Source organism: Malaclemys terrapin, chromosome 2 (genome assembly GCF_027887155.1).
Source record: "Malaclemys terrapin pileata isolate rMalTer1 chromosome 2, rMalTer1.hap1, whole genome shotgun sequence".
Lineage (NCBI taxonomy): Eukaryota > Metazoa > Chordata > Testudines > Emydidae > Malaclemys > Malaclemys terrapin.
Genome location: NC_071506.1, coordinates 75,490,010 through 75,505,047, shown reverse-complemented (window position 1 = coordinate 75,505,047; position 15,038 = coordinate 75,490,010). Strand labels below are relative to the sequence as shown.

Genomic DNA, 15,038 nt, shown 5'->3' with positions numbered 1-15,038 from the left:
CTAGAAATAATATATAATAGGGTAAGTGGTATTAAAGTCTGAGATGCCCAATATGCCCAAGATATTTACAGTATAATCTAGCAATCTACAAAGATTTTAATTTTTAAAGCTACTTTAATTGATGCTAACGTGTATATTGGGGGAGTGGTGATTTGTTTTTTCGAAACAAAAAAATTTAACAGGTTGTAATACAAGATGCAGATGATTTTAAGATAATTCACTTTAGAAAGAAATTAAAGACACTAGATATTGCCTACTTCATAAAACTGGAATTAGTTCTGTGTGTATTTCACATGCACATACAAAAAGAAATATTAAATAAGTAAATCTGCCTGGACCAGTCTTCATACTGGTTAATTATATTAAAATAGGCAACAATTTTTTTTTACATGCGCGCACATGCACACATGTTAATTTCCAGAGTCAGCATTTCAGCAAAACAAGCTTTTCTGAATGTTCAGTAAAATCACAAGGTAAAAGACAAAAACCCACCTTTGTTCCTCTCCTGCACTTACATCATGTAGCAATACATAATATTTGAGTGTGTTTGGTATAAACCATTTTGGATATGCATATTCACTGCTGTGCTGAATTCTATGCTGCTCTTGTGACAGCTTCAGAAATTGCTCCACAGGTTCAGGCTCACCAGAAGAAACTACAAGCATACCTGAATTCACATTAAGGATATGATCTTATCACAAATACCATCAATTCATGGTATCATAGCCGGCTTTCTTCACTACATTTAAGGTTACATCTTTATTAATGGCTATATAATTATCCATTTTTGATTGCTGCAAAAGTGTATTTGCAGCAGAAATTTGGCCAAGCAATTTGAACAAGTGGATATTTATAACTTTAAAAAAAGTCAGCTGAATCAATGGTACATTATAATCCTGGATAATACTTATTCCTGCCATGAATGCAGGGAACTGGACTAGATGACTTCTCAAGGTCCCTTCCAGTTCTATGATTCCATAATTATAAACGGGGGGAGGAGAGGGGAGAATTGGTAGGAGCTTAATTTAAACTTGTCGAACTCATGACTTTTGTAATGGCATCCAGGTGCCACTTATTAATATAACTATGCAAAGAAAATGACCTAATCACTGGTATTTTGAGGAAAGAACCAGTTCACAAGTAAAGCCAACAACAAGTGATTAAGGTGAACATGTGTTTGTCCACATGCATGACACAGTAATAACTGAACTATATTCCAAAGAAATATATAATTTGTCTTAGAGGTAGGAATGAGAAAAAGAGAAGCTTGGTTAGTTTAAAAAAAAAAAGATTGCCCGAGAGAGTGTCCCAATGCTAGTCTTAGTAAACATGCCAAGGAATCCTGAATTATTTTTTAAAAAGTACCCTAAATTTAGTTGCCTAAACATATCATCTGATTTTCAGAAGTGCTGTATTTTAGGAGCATAACTTTCTACTCTTAATTTTGAAAATATTTCCTTCAGTTTCCAATATTATTAATCCAGCATTACATTGGCAAATTCAAACAGAATATCTGAACTTTCAAGTTTAAACAAGGCCTACACATAACCATAAAGTCCAAGTTAAATATAGCACAGAATATTATCAATACCAATGCCTTCTACGTGGGGCTGTTTGAGAAAAAACAAGATTTTGTTTGTGGCATTTTAAAAGAATCATGCAACGCATACAAATACAGCTTTGAAATTCTTGCCTTTTGTCACAGACACATACTAAAGAATAATTTCTACAGCAATTAAAACCTCTTTACTAGGACAGGTGCAGACTTTTTAAAACCACCTACAGACTTCTAAAAAGTGATATCAGAAATCATCATAGAATCCTCACTGTGCATCCTGTTAACTCCCATTCAAACCGAAAGTAAAGATGAAAAAGATTTTGGAGTTTATCCCATCAAGTATGAAATCTGTTTAATAGCTCAACATAAAATCATACTGGACAGTGGGGTAATACCCTAAACTTTTGTAGCGTCTCAGTTCTACGAAGATAATTGGCAATCTTACTTAAAACATATAGCTTGGGGAAGGAAAGGAGTTACTAGATATTTGTAACAGTATGTCAAGAGGAAAGTTTAGTGCTTTACTAACTAGGTTAGTTGTATATGTATGTTAGTATTTGGAGGACGTGAAAAAAATGTGTCATCCAGGAAGAGTACAAAACTTAGACAAAAGCCATCAACTTCACAATAAGCTAGACAAGAAAGTTGTTAGTTGCTGTAGTTCAGTTAACCTTCCAAGTGTTAAGTTACCTTATGCAGTACTGTCTTCCAGCTACAGAATGAAAATGGCCAGCATTGCTAGTTTTTTACCACTGCTATTCAGAACCCTGTAAACAACAGTGATATGGACACAATCAGGTCAATATCACTGCTGCTGTTTACCAAATACCACAGTGTACTAGTTTTCACTGAAGAGAGAGAGACTTTTCACTGGATCAGGATAGAGTAGCAGCGTCAAAACCCACTGTTGTAGCAGCAGGGAGCTCTGGAACTGGAAAAAAACAAAATAACCCAAAAAACACTTCTTGCTCTTACCAGCGTGAGGGACTTTTGGGGAGGGACTGTGGCTTCAGATACCTATCACCAGAATTTTGTATGACAATAGAATTGTGAAGCAGGGCTCAGGGATAACTCCCCAATAGAAATCTCAGAACACACGCCTTCCTCAGCTGTGGGGTGAGAAGAGCAGAGTGCATCTGACCTAGCCACTTCCACTTGAGAGTGGAACAGGACTTTCCCATCTTTTGTACTGTGAATAACAGATTTGATTATCTGGTTATATATACCAAGAGCACTTATTTACAGTAATAATTTATAACTCTCCTACATAATGTAGAGAGTTTCTTCCTTTAGCAAGTGTGTGTAATTATATGTGCTAGAGGGATTGAGGAAGAGGAATTTATACAGAAGTAAAAGCATAGCGGTAATATCAATAGCTTTAAAGTTACACTCAAAACCCCCAAATTCCTTATATACTATGTTTCTACAATGAAGAGTCAGCTGTAACATTCTGCCTCATTTAATTTTAGAGAGCCATAGTCCATAATTAAGACTGGAAGGATACATGCGACATAGTGGTTTAGGAATTCATGATCTGATGCAGGCATGGACTGAAGAAAGCTCTCTCTGTAAGACTCAAACCATGGAGTAGTAGCTGAAAGATACAAACAAAGTTTATACAAGTCTTAATGAGACTGGAAAATATACAGGAAGAATGAAATAACAACTTGGCAAATTCTAACAATTAATAGAGGCTAGATATGAATATGCAACTGTCCTCTTCTGATTTGTTTTTAAACCCTATTTAACTCTAGATCTCATTTAATTTATTGAAGAAGCAAAAATTAAGATTGCAGAGACTTTTTCCAGTTAGGTTGTCAACCTTAGAACAGGGGTCATGGGCACTGAGGGAAAGTGGGTTTAATCTGCATCCTCACCACTTTTTTGAAGTATTTTTAAACATTAACATCTTCCATATTTTCGGGTCATGTGGACTCGGCCAAGACTACTATAACCCCTCTTCAGCATCACTTATAGTCAAGACTCTGATTCCCTTAGCACAAGTGGTCAGATGTGCCTAAATTAGAATGTAGTACATCTGCTATAGCCATCTTGCATAGAATTGGAAACCAAACTGATTTTGGAATATAGAGAGAGGGAGGGTGGGGGGAACTTGGATTACTGAATCCTTGTCTAAAGTCTTTTCAAATATTGTGACTGCAATTTAGGCATCCCTCAAAACTTCTACAAAGAGACAGCCTAGTTCACAGAGCTGGAAGCCAAGAATTCTTGAATTCTAAATCTAGCTCTACCATTGACTGTGAGATGTTGAACATGTCAATTAACCTCTTTGGTTCAGTTTCCCCATTTTACTGCAAGAATAATACTTGCTTGTCCCCCAGGAGTGGGGAATAAATATTTCTCCAGGGCTGAAAATATGGAGCAGTATAGTGGTAATCTATTCCTGACATTATTACGCAGTACAGTAAATTCTAAAAGGGAAACTAGAGCAAAGAAACAAAAGTTGCAATTTATAAGTCAGAAAAAAACAAAGCTGACCCAGGAATAAGGAAATATGTTGACAGTGAAAGATCATGAAAATAGAAAAATTGTTACATTTTAGTTAAGTTTCCAGCTACAGCTTCAAGTGTATGGTTCCAGTAATTTCCAAGTTTTGCAATACTCCCAATTTCACATATTAAGTAGGACTTTATACAAAGACAATGACACAAAGTGAATCCTTTACTTCAGTGTTTCTCAAACTTTTCCACCTCATATAATCACACACAAGTTTAGGGACTTTCCCCACTCATATCTAGGCATAGATGAAAGGATGGTTGCCACTTCCCCGGACTTTCACAAATCCCAGATTGAGAACTCATGCCTTATGTACAAAAAGAATAATCACGTTTATTTCCATGGAGATATTAGCCTTGTTTAAATTCTAATCTAACAAATACTTACAAGTACTGTAGTAAAAAGGAATTTCCTAAATTCCATAAATGAAAAGTTAGAAAGAACTAAAGAGTGATCTTCAGATTATGTCAGAATACCAGATCAATTTTTCAAACAGTTATTAAATCTCAAACAAGTTACCGATACTTTAATTGAGAACACTTTCTCTAAAGTGACTTGAAGTTAAATATGAAAAAAGCCCATAGGAAACAAATCATACTTATTTTAGTGAACAGTGATTCAAAACAGGATAAATATTTTTTCTCATTGCCATGGGATGTTGTGATCACTTGAAATATAACTGGTTTCAAAAAAGACCTATAAAAGTTCACAGAGGATAGGTCCATCAATGGCTATTGGCCAAGATGGTCAGCAACCCAATGCTTGCGACAACCCTAAACCTCTGACTGCCAGAAGGGGAAGAGAGGGTGAATCGTTCCAGTTGCCCTATTCTGTACCCTTCACCTGAAGCTCTGGTACTGGGCACTGTCAGAGACAGGATACTAGGCTAGATGGACCATTGGCCTGACCCAGTACGGCTGTTATGTTTTCTTTGTAAATATTACTAGTATTTCATAGATAACATTATATTTGCCATAGAGGTGCACGGAGTATCTTATTTCCTCACAGTGAATAAATTATTCTGCAAGCTTCTTTCTCCCCACTTCCAATAAGTATATGCTGAGATGTCCATGATCCATTAGCTTTTCCAGTGATATCAATATAGCTGAATAAATTTGTTAGTCTCTAAGGTGCCACAAGTACTCCTGTTCTTTTTGCGGATACAGACTAACACGGCTGTTACTCTGAAACCTGTCAATATAGCTGAAGTTCTTTTCACTATGTTATGTCAGGAAACAGGATAGGAAAGAAGCTGGTAGCATGCAGGTAGGAGCTAGTGAGGAACCGTCAAATGTTAAAGAGTCTAATTTAAATACAACACATGATGGCAAGCAACTCAATATTGCAAAAGGTACAAAGGGTTATATACTAATGCCAGAAGCCTAAATACTAAGATGGGTGAACTAGAGTGCTTGGCATTAAATGAGGATATTGATAGAAGCAGCATTGTGGAAACTTGGTGGAATGAGGAAAATCAACTGGGTGCGGTAATATCGAGGAACAAAATATAGAGGAATGACAGTACGTCTTGCTGGTGGCAGAGTTGCACCATATGCCAAGGAAATCAAAGTCAATTAAAATAAAAATCTTGAGAATTAAACTGTACCATAGAATCTCTATGAATAGAAATTCCATGCTTAAACAACCAAAGTAAAGCAGTAAGAATATACTACCAACCTCCTGACCAGGACGGTGATGGTGACTGAAAAGCTTAGCAAGATTACAAAGGCTATAAAGACAGAAAAAGCTATTATAATGGAGGATTTCACCCTATCCTCATATTGACTGGGTATTTATCACCTCAAGAAGGAATGCAGAGAAACTTCTTAGACACCATTAGTGACTGCTTCTTGGAGCAGCTAGTCCTGGAACCCAGAAAAGAAGAGGCAATTCATGATTAAGTTCTAGGTGGGGCACAGGATCTGGTCCAAGAAGTGAATACAGCTGAACCACTCAGTATAGTCATCATAAGGTAATTAAATTTAACACTTAATATCAGGGGGAAAGATACTGAAGAAACCCACCACAGTGCATTTTATCTTCAAAAAAGGAACCAAACAAAAATGAGGAAGCTAGTTAAATGGAAATTAAAAGGAACAGTCACAAGGGTGAAATGCCTGCAAACTGCCTGGGGACTATTTGAAAACAGCATAACAGAGGCTTAAACTAACCGTATACCCCAAATAAAAAACAGTAAGAACCAAAAAAAGTGCCACCATGGTTGACCAGCAAAGTAAAAGAGGCAGTTAGAGGTCTCCTTTAGAAATTGGAAGTCAGATCCTAGTGATCAAAATAGTAAGCAGCATAAACTCTGCCAAGTCAAATGTAAAACTATAATTAAGCAGACCAAGAAAGAATTTGAAGCTAAAGACAAAAACTAACAGCAACTTAAAAAAAACCCACCACATCAGAAGCAGGAAAACTGCCGAGCAGTCAACTGGAGCCACTGGAAAAAAATCAAGATGTTAAAAGGAGCTCTTAAGAAAGACCAAACACTTGCAGAGATGCAAAGAATTCATTTAGCTTCCATCTTCACTGTTGAGGATGTTGGAGAGATCCCCACACCCATGCCATTCTTGTTAGCTGATAAATCTAAGGAACTGTCCCAGATTGAGGTGTCAATAGAGGTGGTGCTGGAACAAATTAATAAAACTAAACAGTAATAAGTCACCAGGACCAGATGGTATTTACCCAAGAGTTCTGAAGGAACTCAAATATGAAATTGAAGAACTACTAACTGTGATATGTAACCACTCTCTTACAATCAGCCTCTGTATCAGATAACTGGAGAATAGCTAATTTAACATCAAAAAAGGCTACCGAGGCAATCCTGGCAATTAGGCCAGTAAGCCTCATTTCAGTACCAGGCAAATTGGTTGAAACTACATGAAAGAAAAACAGATGCATAGATAAATATTATATGTGGGGGGGTATCAAGCTTCTTGTAAAGAGAAATTATGTCTCACCACACTATTTCTTTGAGGGTGTCAACAAGCAGTGGAAAAGGGTGACCCAGGGGATATAGTGTACTTGGACTTTCAGAAAGCCTTTGACAAGGTCCCTTACCAGAAGGTCTTAAGTAAACTAAGCAGTCATGGAATAAGTGGTAAGGTCATCTTATGGATCAATAACTGGTTAAAAGATAGGAAACAAAAGGGTAGGAATAGTCAGTTTTGACAGTGGAGAAAAGTAAATAGCAGAATCCCCCAAGGATCTGTACTAGGACCAGTACTGTTCACCATATTCATAAATGATCTGGAAAAAGGGGCAAACAGTGAGGTGACAAAATTTGCAGAAAATACCAAATTATTCAAGATAGTTAAGTCCAAAGCTGACAGCAAAGATTTACAAAAGGATCACACTAAACTGGGTACCTGGATAACACAATGGCAGACAAAATTCAACATTGATATGTGCAAAGTAATGCACATTGGAAAAAATAATCCCAACTATCCACACAAAATGATGGGGTCTAAATTAGCTGTTACCACTCAAGAAAGATCTTGGAGTCATCAGGAATAGTTCTTTGAAAACATTCACTCAATGTGCAGCAGCAGTCGAAAAAGCTAACAACGTTAGAAACTATTAGGAATGGGATCACTAAAACAGAAAATAATAATATGTCGCTACATAAATCCATGGCTCGCCCACACCTTGAATACTGCATGCAGTTCAACTCGCCCCATTTCAAAAAAGATATATTAGAATTGTAAAAGATGCAGAGAAGAGCAACAAAAATGATTAGAGGTATGGAACATCTTCCATATGAGAGATTAAAGAGATTGGGACTGTTTATTTTTACAAGAAAGAAAACTAAGGGGACATATGATCGAGGTCCATAACATCATGGATGGTATAGAGAAAGTGAATAGGGAAGTGTTCTTGATTCTTTCACATTACACAAGAACTAGGGGTCATCCAACTATACTAATATGCAGCAGGGTTAAAAAACATACAAAGAAGTACTTCTTTCCACAACATTCAGTCCACCAGTGGAACTTTATGGCAGGGGATGATGTGAAGGCCAAGAGTATAACTGAGTTCAAAAAACAACTAGATAAATTCATGGAGGATAGGTCCATCAATGACTATTAGCCAAGATGGTCAGAGACGCAACCCCATGCTCTGGGTGTCCCGAAACCTCTGACTGCCAGAAGTCAGGATTGGATAACAGGATGGATCACTCGAAATTGCCTTGTTCTGTTCACTCCCCCCGAAGCATCTGTACTGGCCACAGTCAGAAAACAGGATATTGGGCTATATCTACCACTGGTCTGACCCAATATGGTAATTCTTATGTTCTTAACACTACATATGTATTTCTCTCTCAGATTTTGATAATCTAAATGTGAATTTTTAAAAAGCAGATTGAGTGTTGCCCAGGTCCCTAGCAAACAAGACCATGCCTCTGTGCTTACATCTTGTGGTTAGTGTTTGCCACCACTGGTGAACAGGAGACCAGGAAGATCACTAGTGTATTCAGTATGCTAACAAACAATAAATTACTCTAGAATTACATTCTTTTAGCCAGCCTAGGTGGCCTTTATAAAAAAAATTTCAATTGTATTCATATCCTTGCAGCAATATGCTTTTGGCACATCTATTAAAAATTAATGAAATTCCTGGAAGACTAAAGCCCTGATCCTATAATTGACAGTGCATAGATGAACTGTTGTGCCCCCTGTAGTCAATAGGGATCTGCACAACATAGATAGATTTCTATATGCTGTCAACTGCAGGATTGGGACCAAGCTCTGTAAAGATGTATGGTGCTGCAACTGGTTCAAGTTTTATCAACTTCAAGGAAGAGTGATAATTTTGCAAGGCATTTGCCAAAGTTGGGTCAATAAAGGAATCCCAACTTAATTGCCAAGATGAATACAACTCTATTCTGACTTATACACTTGATATTAGTTTCTCACAGTTTTACTAGAGGTGGCAGGAGCACAGAGATAAATACAGACTTCATATGTAGCTCCATTCAAAGCTCTCATATGAATCAGTCAGAGAATCAAAAGGTTGTCACGTTGACTAACCACCAGTTCTGATATATAGATGATTACTTACTGGGTAAAGAACCAAAAGAATTAGAAAGTTTTAATGAGGCTGCAGCATTGTCTCACAATCTAATACAAAAACAGCTGAACTATGTGGTTTTTTTCATCACTGGGGATAAAGGAAGATACGTATATTTCTATGGTAATTTGAGTTGTATACAATTAAGTACAATATATTCAGTGTACCTAGAATTCCTCCTTTACTTTCAAATGGCAGGGGAGTGAAGAACAGTTCTTCCATCATTATCCAGCTCCCAAAAAGTAACCCGTGTAATGTTATTGACAACACAGCCATATTCTACCTCCTTCTCTCTTCAACCCACCCACCCTCCTCCTTGGGGCCTGGAACGAAAGTGATAAGAAACTGTATATAATAAACAACTTGTAAAGCATTTTAATCAACCTTTCAAATGAACATTATATTCATGTACCTTTATGCCACCTCAACCAATTAAGGTAGCTTTATTTTTAATTACAAAAAAACCTGTTAACATACTGTACTAATTTTAAGCTACTATGGTTTAGCCTGAAGTCCAACAATATGCCTTATACCTATTTGTTGTACATATTAAACCGGGAACCTTCAAATTGTACCATAATGTAGAAAACTATGTACATGTAATTTAAGCAGCCATCTGTAATATACAGATTTCTTATTAAAATCTAGATATTTGCACACAGTTTATGGTTTGAGGAAAAACTGGTATATGAAGCCAGATAATATTTTTGATTTCACCTCAGGTTAAACATAGTTTGTTATTAAAAGAAAGGATGAGGAAATGCTGATTCTTGCATGACTCGTTTCCTTTCCATACTTTGTACACACACACACACACACACACACTCCACAATTCTAATATAGTTTTGTAGTATACAAACCAACTCAGGTATAAATAGACTTAAAGGTCAAGAGAGTCTGTGTATCACATTTCATTTCAAATTATACTTTGAATTTCAAGAGCCTTCAGTTCTCAAGTACAGTGTAGCAGGTACTAGTGTAACAAGCATAATGGAAAGGGAAGACACTTGACAGCATCTCAGATTAGGACACTGACACCCATAACTGAGTTCTCTCCCATTCCCCCCAGGAAACCGTGGACAAAGCAAGGATATTCCAGCTGTTTAATCACAATATACTGTATGCACGAATACACAGAGCGCTGAGCATCAAAAAGCATTTACAAAGCCATGATAACTGGCGTAGTAAATACCACAAATCTCTCTCTAAAACCAAATACTGCAAGGAAGTTATTGATTTTTTTTAAACTGATTTTATGTAGAACTCTAGCCATGGTTTTAGAAAAAAAACTGACATTGCATCTGTCTAGATGTACGCAATATTGCCCAGTGTTGCATTTAAAATGCAGCACCAACCCTGTCCAATCTTCACTACAGTGCATGAGGTTTAGAGTACCAGTAATAAGCATACCTGAAAATTTAATTAAGGTAGCAAACACTGCTCAACAGCAAACATTTTCCATATGGAAATAAGTCATTTACTTTCTATTAGAAGCCACAGAAATGAGAGTTTAATTTATCCAAGTCTTACATACAGTTTGCTCATTGAGTAAAAGGAAAGCGCATATAATCAAAAAGTACATATACGTGATGTTCTGGCACATTCAGGAGAAGGCATTTAGCACCCTCTGAAAAGGAAACTTCAATAGCAAACCTGATTTTTTAAATTGCAGGTGTAACTTCATTGTGTACAATCTTTAAGCTAAATATTTAAGATCACAGATCTAGTTATTTTTATAGATTATAATGAAGGCCACGATTTTTTCATGGAGGTCACGGAATCCGTGACTTCCAATGACCTCCATGAATTCAGCCAGGTCAGCCAGGAGCTGCAGGGTCCCGGGGTGGCGGTCCCGTTCCCCGGAGCTCCCAGCCACCACAAGTGGTGTGGCCATAGCTCCTGGCCACCTTGGGCAGTGGGGCTCCCCCGCAGCTCCTGGCCACTGCAGATGGTGGGGGCCCCCGGAGCTCCTGGCTGCCGTGGGAGACCCAGGAGCCACTGCAGGGGTACCCCAAAGCTCTGAGCCACCGAGGGCAGCTGGGCCCCCGGAGTTCCGAGCCACCTTCAAAGCTCCCGTACGGCGTGGATGGAGAGGGGTACCCTAGAGCTCCAAGTCCCCAAAGGCAGTGGGGGCCCCCAGATCTTGGAAGGGCACCCCGCAGCTGCCCAACCTCTGCAGACTGTGTGGAGACCCTGCAGCTGGGCTCCCCATTTTGTCAGGGATATTTTTAGTAAAATGGACAGGTCACAGGCTTCTGTGAATTTTTCTTTACTGCCCATGACTTTTACTAAAAATATCCCTGACAAAACCTTAGACTTAGTTATAACAGCATGTCATGTTATAAATTAGCAAACTAAGTAAAAACCACCTAATTTCTTTGCAACAATTAACTAAGACAGAAGAGCTCTTATAAAGTTTTGTACTCTTGAGAATGAATCAAATCCACACAGAAAACTTCAATAGGATAAAGGAACTTTTACTGTAGATCAATATTAGTATTAAGGTTATAAAATGAGCAATACTACTATTCACATAGAATAATTGAGAATAAAAGAGGGAAGTATTTTCATTTGAAATACTAGAACAGTCTGACAATGTACAATTCCATGTGGCCAAACAAGGGAGGGGGAACCAATTTTTGTGTATCAGAAATCTCTCTGTTCACTCTGCACTTAGTTTGACCCTATGGAATGACCACAAATAATTTGTTAATTAGCAGCAAGAGTAGAAATATGGATAATAAAAGAAGAAAAATCATACAACCATCACCAACAATTTTTATTTTTGGAAAAAAAATGAGGAATACACACATCTATGCCAAAGAAAGTGCTGAACAGCTACAGCAGGATGGTAAGGAAAGGCGGACGAGGCACACGGAAAAGAATAGATAAAGGGCAATTTGGCAAACCCGCACCAATCGCAAAAAAAAAATACCTGAATAAAACGTGGATGTGTTCAGTTCCATCAGTGTGTCTTTCCAATTATTGTACCAAGGAACACTAGCTTTAACTGAGCGATCTGATAGAGAAAACACGATATTATTAAGCTAACCAGTGTCAGGTGCATATATACTATCTGCTCTTAGGTTTTGGTAATGTGAAAGAGTAAAGTACTGTACCACATCCACCATCAGGGCCTGAAACAATTTGTCTCCTGAAAACTAAGTATTTCATACTACAAAAAAGTTAGACATTTGACCATATGCTATCAGAGATCTTCATTTCTTGTGCACCCCAAACTCCCATGGATTTCAATGGACATTGAGGTTTGCACGTGAAGAATCAGAACCATACACTGAAAGGATTAAACATTTCTATTTGTCAGTTTTTCCAGAGAGAGGAGACTATAACCTTAACCAGCTAAACCTTTGCCAAATTTCTCAGATTATGAAGACGACAGCTGTAACAGAAATGGATTAAGTAAGAGTAATGAACAGAACTAGTTACAAGTCAGCTAAATTGTATAATGCATCACAGTTCTCCAGGATAGTTTCTTAATTTTTAAGCTGTAATGCAGCCGATGGTCATTTCCTTGTTCTTTGCTATTAATAAAAAGATTTTAAAAACACCACATAATTGAGATTTCATACCTTGTGGTAAACTGATAAAGAACAGTTTCATCTACTACAAATAAGAACAGTGACTTAATTAAAAAAAGAGGCTAAAGTACTTTATGGTTATCACACCAAAAATAGTTACTATGGCCATGAGAAGCAGTTTCACAGGCTCTCACAGGTTTGCAATTAAACTCACAGCAATATTAAAAAAAACAACATTCATATTACTTGTTGAGGGAGAAGGTTGTGCAACACCACTTTGAGTACTTTTCTTAACAGCTTTCAGCGCAGAGATCAGGGAGTCTGTCATGCCCTAACACAATACAACAGAGTTACATTGGCCAGCAAGAGCAGATATATCCTGGCAGTATACTGCTAGCTCCCCAGAGTGCCCTAAAACAGAAGAGCACAAAAGCACAGAAAACTAATAAAATTCAGTTTAAAGATAGTATTCTAGGGGAGGCAGATTCATGCATCCAGAATATATGGCTCTCCCTATATATTGTCAGGGGGCTTCCTGACAAGGATGATTAGAAACAAGAAACTAAGTTTTGACAGGAAGAACGGGGGAGGGGGGGGAGCGCGGAGTGAGTGTGGTGTGTGAGAGATAAAACAGGTATTCAAAATCGTACATAACTAGACCCAGGTCACTATTTACAGCATTACGGTAAAAACAGATATTCCAACGTTGCATTCAAATATACTCAACCTGAAAAACTGCAGTGTTTGGAAGAAGATTATGGGAGACTTCCTCATGAATAATGCACTATGGTACATGCAAGATGGGAATTCCATATGCATCTAAATCTCCATATTTCTGAAGATTTTCACTATGTAAGGAAGACTTAAGCAACATCTTACATAGGCAGCTAGAGACATGGAAACTGTGAAAGTGTCTCTACAAACTGTTTCTGCAAGAAACTACCCCTGAACACTGAAATTTAAGAGATTAATCACCAACATTTCATATCATGTTACAGGGTTTAGTTCTTTAAAACTGAAAGACACCCTATAATATTAATGTGATTTTCAGATATTCTAAAGAAACACGCCACAACAACAAGCAGTAACAAGGAGATATCAGAAGCTATTAATGGCTCACTAAGGTCCTAAATCCAGCAAAGGACTTCAGTGTATGCTGAACTTTTTAAGCACACAAATAGTTCAATAGGATATTCATACTAACATGCTTGCAGTTAAGCAAATGCTTTCCTGGATTATGGCCTTAACTTGGAGGAGTTCAGAATTGCCAATCACATCTCATGATATTTGGTATTTTCCTTAATGCTTCAGTTCCTGAAATTTTGGGCAATGATATAAAAAGTTTTAACTTTCATTTAAAACTGTTTCTAACCATCAGAGCTGCAGCTAAGAATTTACACATGTCAATCTCAAAGGCTCAAAAACAAGAAGGCAAGCAAATATTCCCCTGGCTTCCCAAGTTTATTTTTAAAATCATGAGTTTAAGAGCTTGGGGTTGGCAATCTAGTGAGGATGAGTATAGAAAAAAAAAAAAGTTAGGTACAGCTTCAAAATATGACAGTACTATGGTGGCAGTGTTATGGACTTATTTTCACAGATTTAGATGCCCCAGATCAAGTACACTATATGGTTACAATTACTTAGTAAAAAAATTAATTTTCTATAATACAACAGTGCATAATGCCTTAAATATTTGATTTCAGAATGTAGTTGGCAGCTTTATAAACTTGAAAGGTGGCAATAAAATCTGATGGAAGAGTATTTGCCCAAAATAATTGGAAGTTTTTTTTAATATAGATAAAACTTTTGTCACCATTGACAATTCACAACGGAATTAATATATTAAATCTGATCAACAAGTGTTTTCTGTATTACATTAACATTTGGAATCAAGTTACATATGATGAAACAAGTTATTGAGTAAAAATTCTAATGTGTACCTCCCAAGTACTTTAAATAAGCATCACAATATTAATAATTTAGCAGTAGTACTCAATTGTCAAGGAAACTGTATTAAGTAAAAAATAAGCTACCACTGCAAATGTTTTGAAAATGTAGAAAACTCCAATTTAAGATACAGTGGAAAAATATAAAAAAAAAATACACAGAATAAATCTTGTTACATACCACTAATGTTGAGATCATAATCTCCTGCAGTAATCACATTAGTTACTAATCCTTCAGCCGGTTGACTGACAGATACAACATCATTTAGAAGTTTCCGAATGCCTCCTGGCTGAGGTGAGTGGGTAATAATGTTGTTGACAGCAATTTTCAAGTTTTTAATTACGTGAAGCTGGTTGTTAGGATCTCTCATGTGAACTAAAAAAAAAGAAAAGAAAAGAAAA

At 37.1% G+C, this 15,038-nt stretch overlaps 1 protein-coding gene across 9 annotated transcripts in view; it reads right to left on the bottom strand.

Moving 5' to 3' along the window:
* Positions 1–15,038, bottom strand: part of TRAPPC8 (trafficking protein particle complex subunit 8) — a 113,853-nt gene that overhangs the window by 80,994 nt on the left and 17,821 nt on the right. For 5 of the 9 annotated variants that reach the window (XR_008443849.1, XM_054018457.1, XM_054018459.1 and 2 more), the window contains exons 2-5: positions 14,818–15,012; positions 12,087–12,170; positions 3,063–3,152; positions 493–667 (exon numbers count right to left, since the gene is read on the bottom strand). Coding sequence is in view for 8 of the 9 variants with exons in the window: in XM_054018457.1 (XP_053874432.1) it covers positions 493–667; positions 3,063–3,152; positions 12,087–12,170; positions 14,818–15,012 (544 nt within the window). In the remaining variant the exon portion in view is untranslated. The remainder of the gene's footprint in view (positions 1–492; positions 668–3,062; positions 3,153–12,086; positions 12,171–14,817; positions 15,013–15,038) is intronic. The other 4 variants (XM_054018461.1, XM_054018463.1, XM_054018462.1 and 1 more) reach the window with 1 other exon arrangement.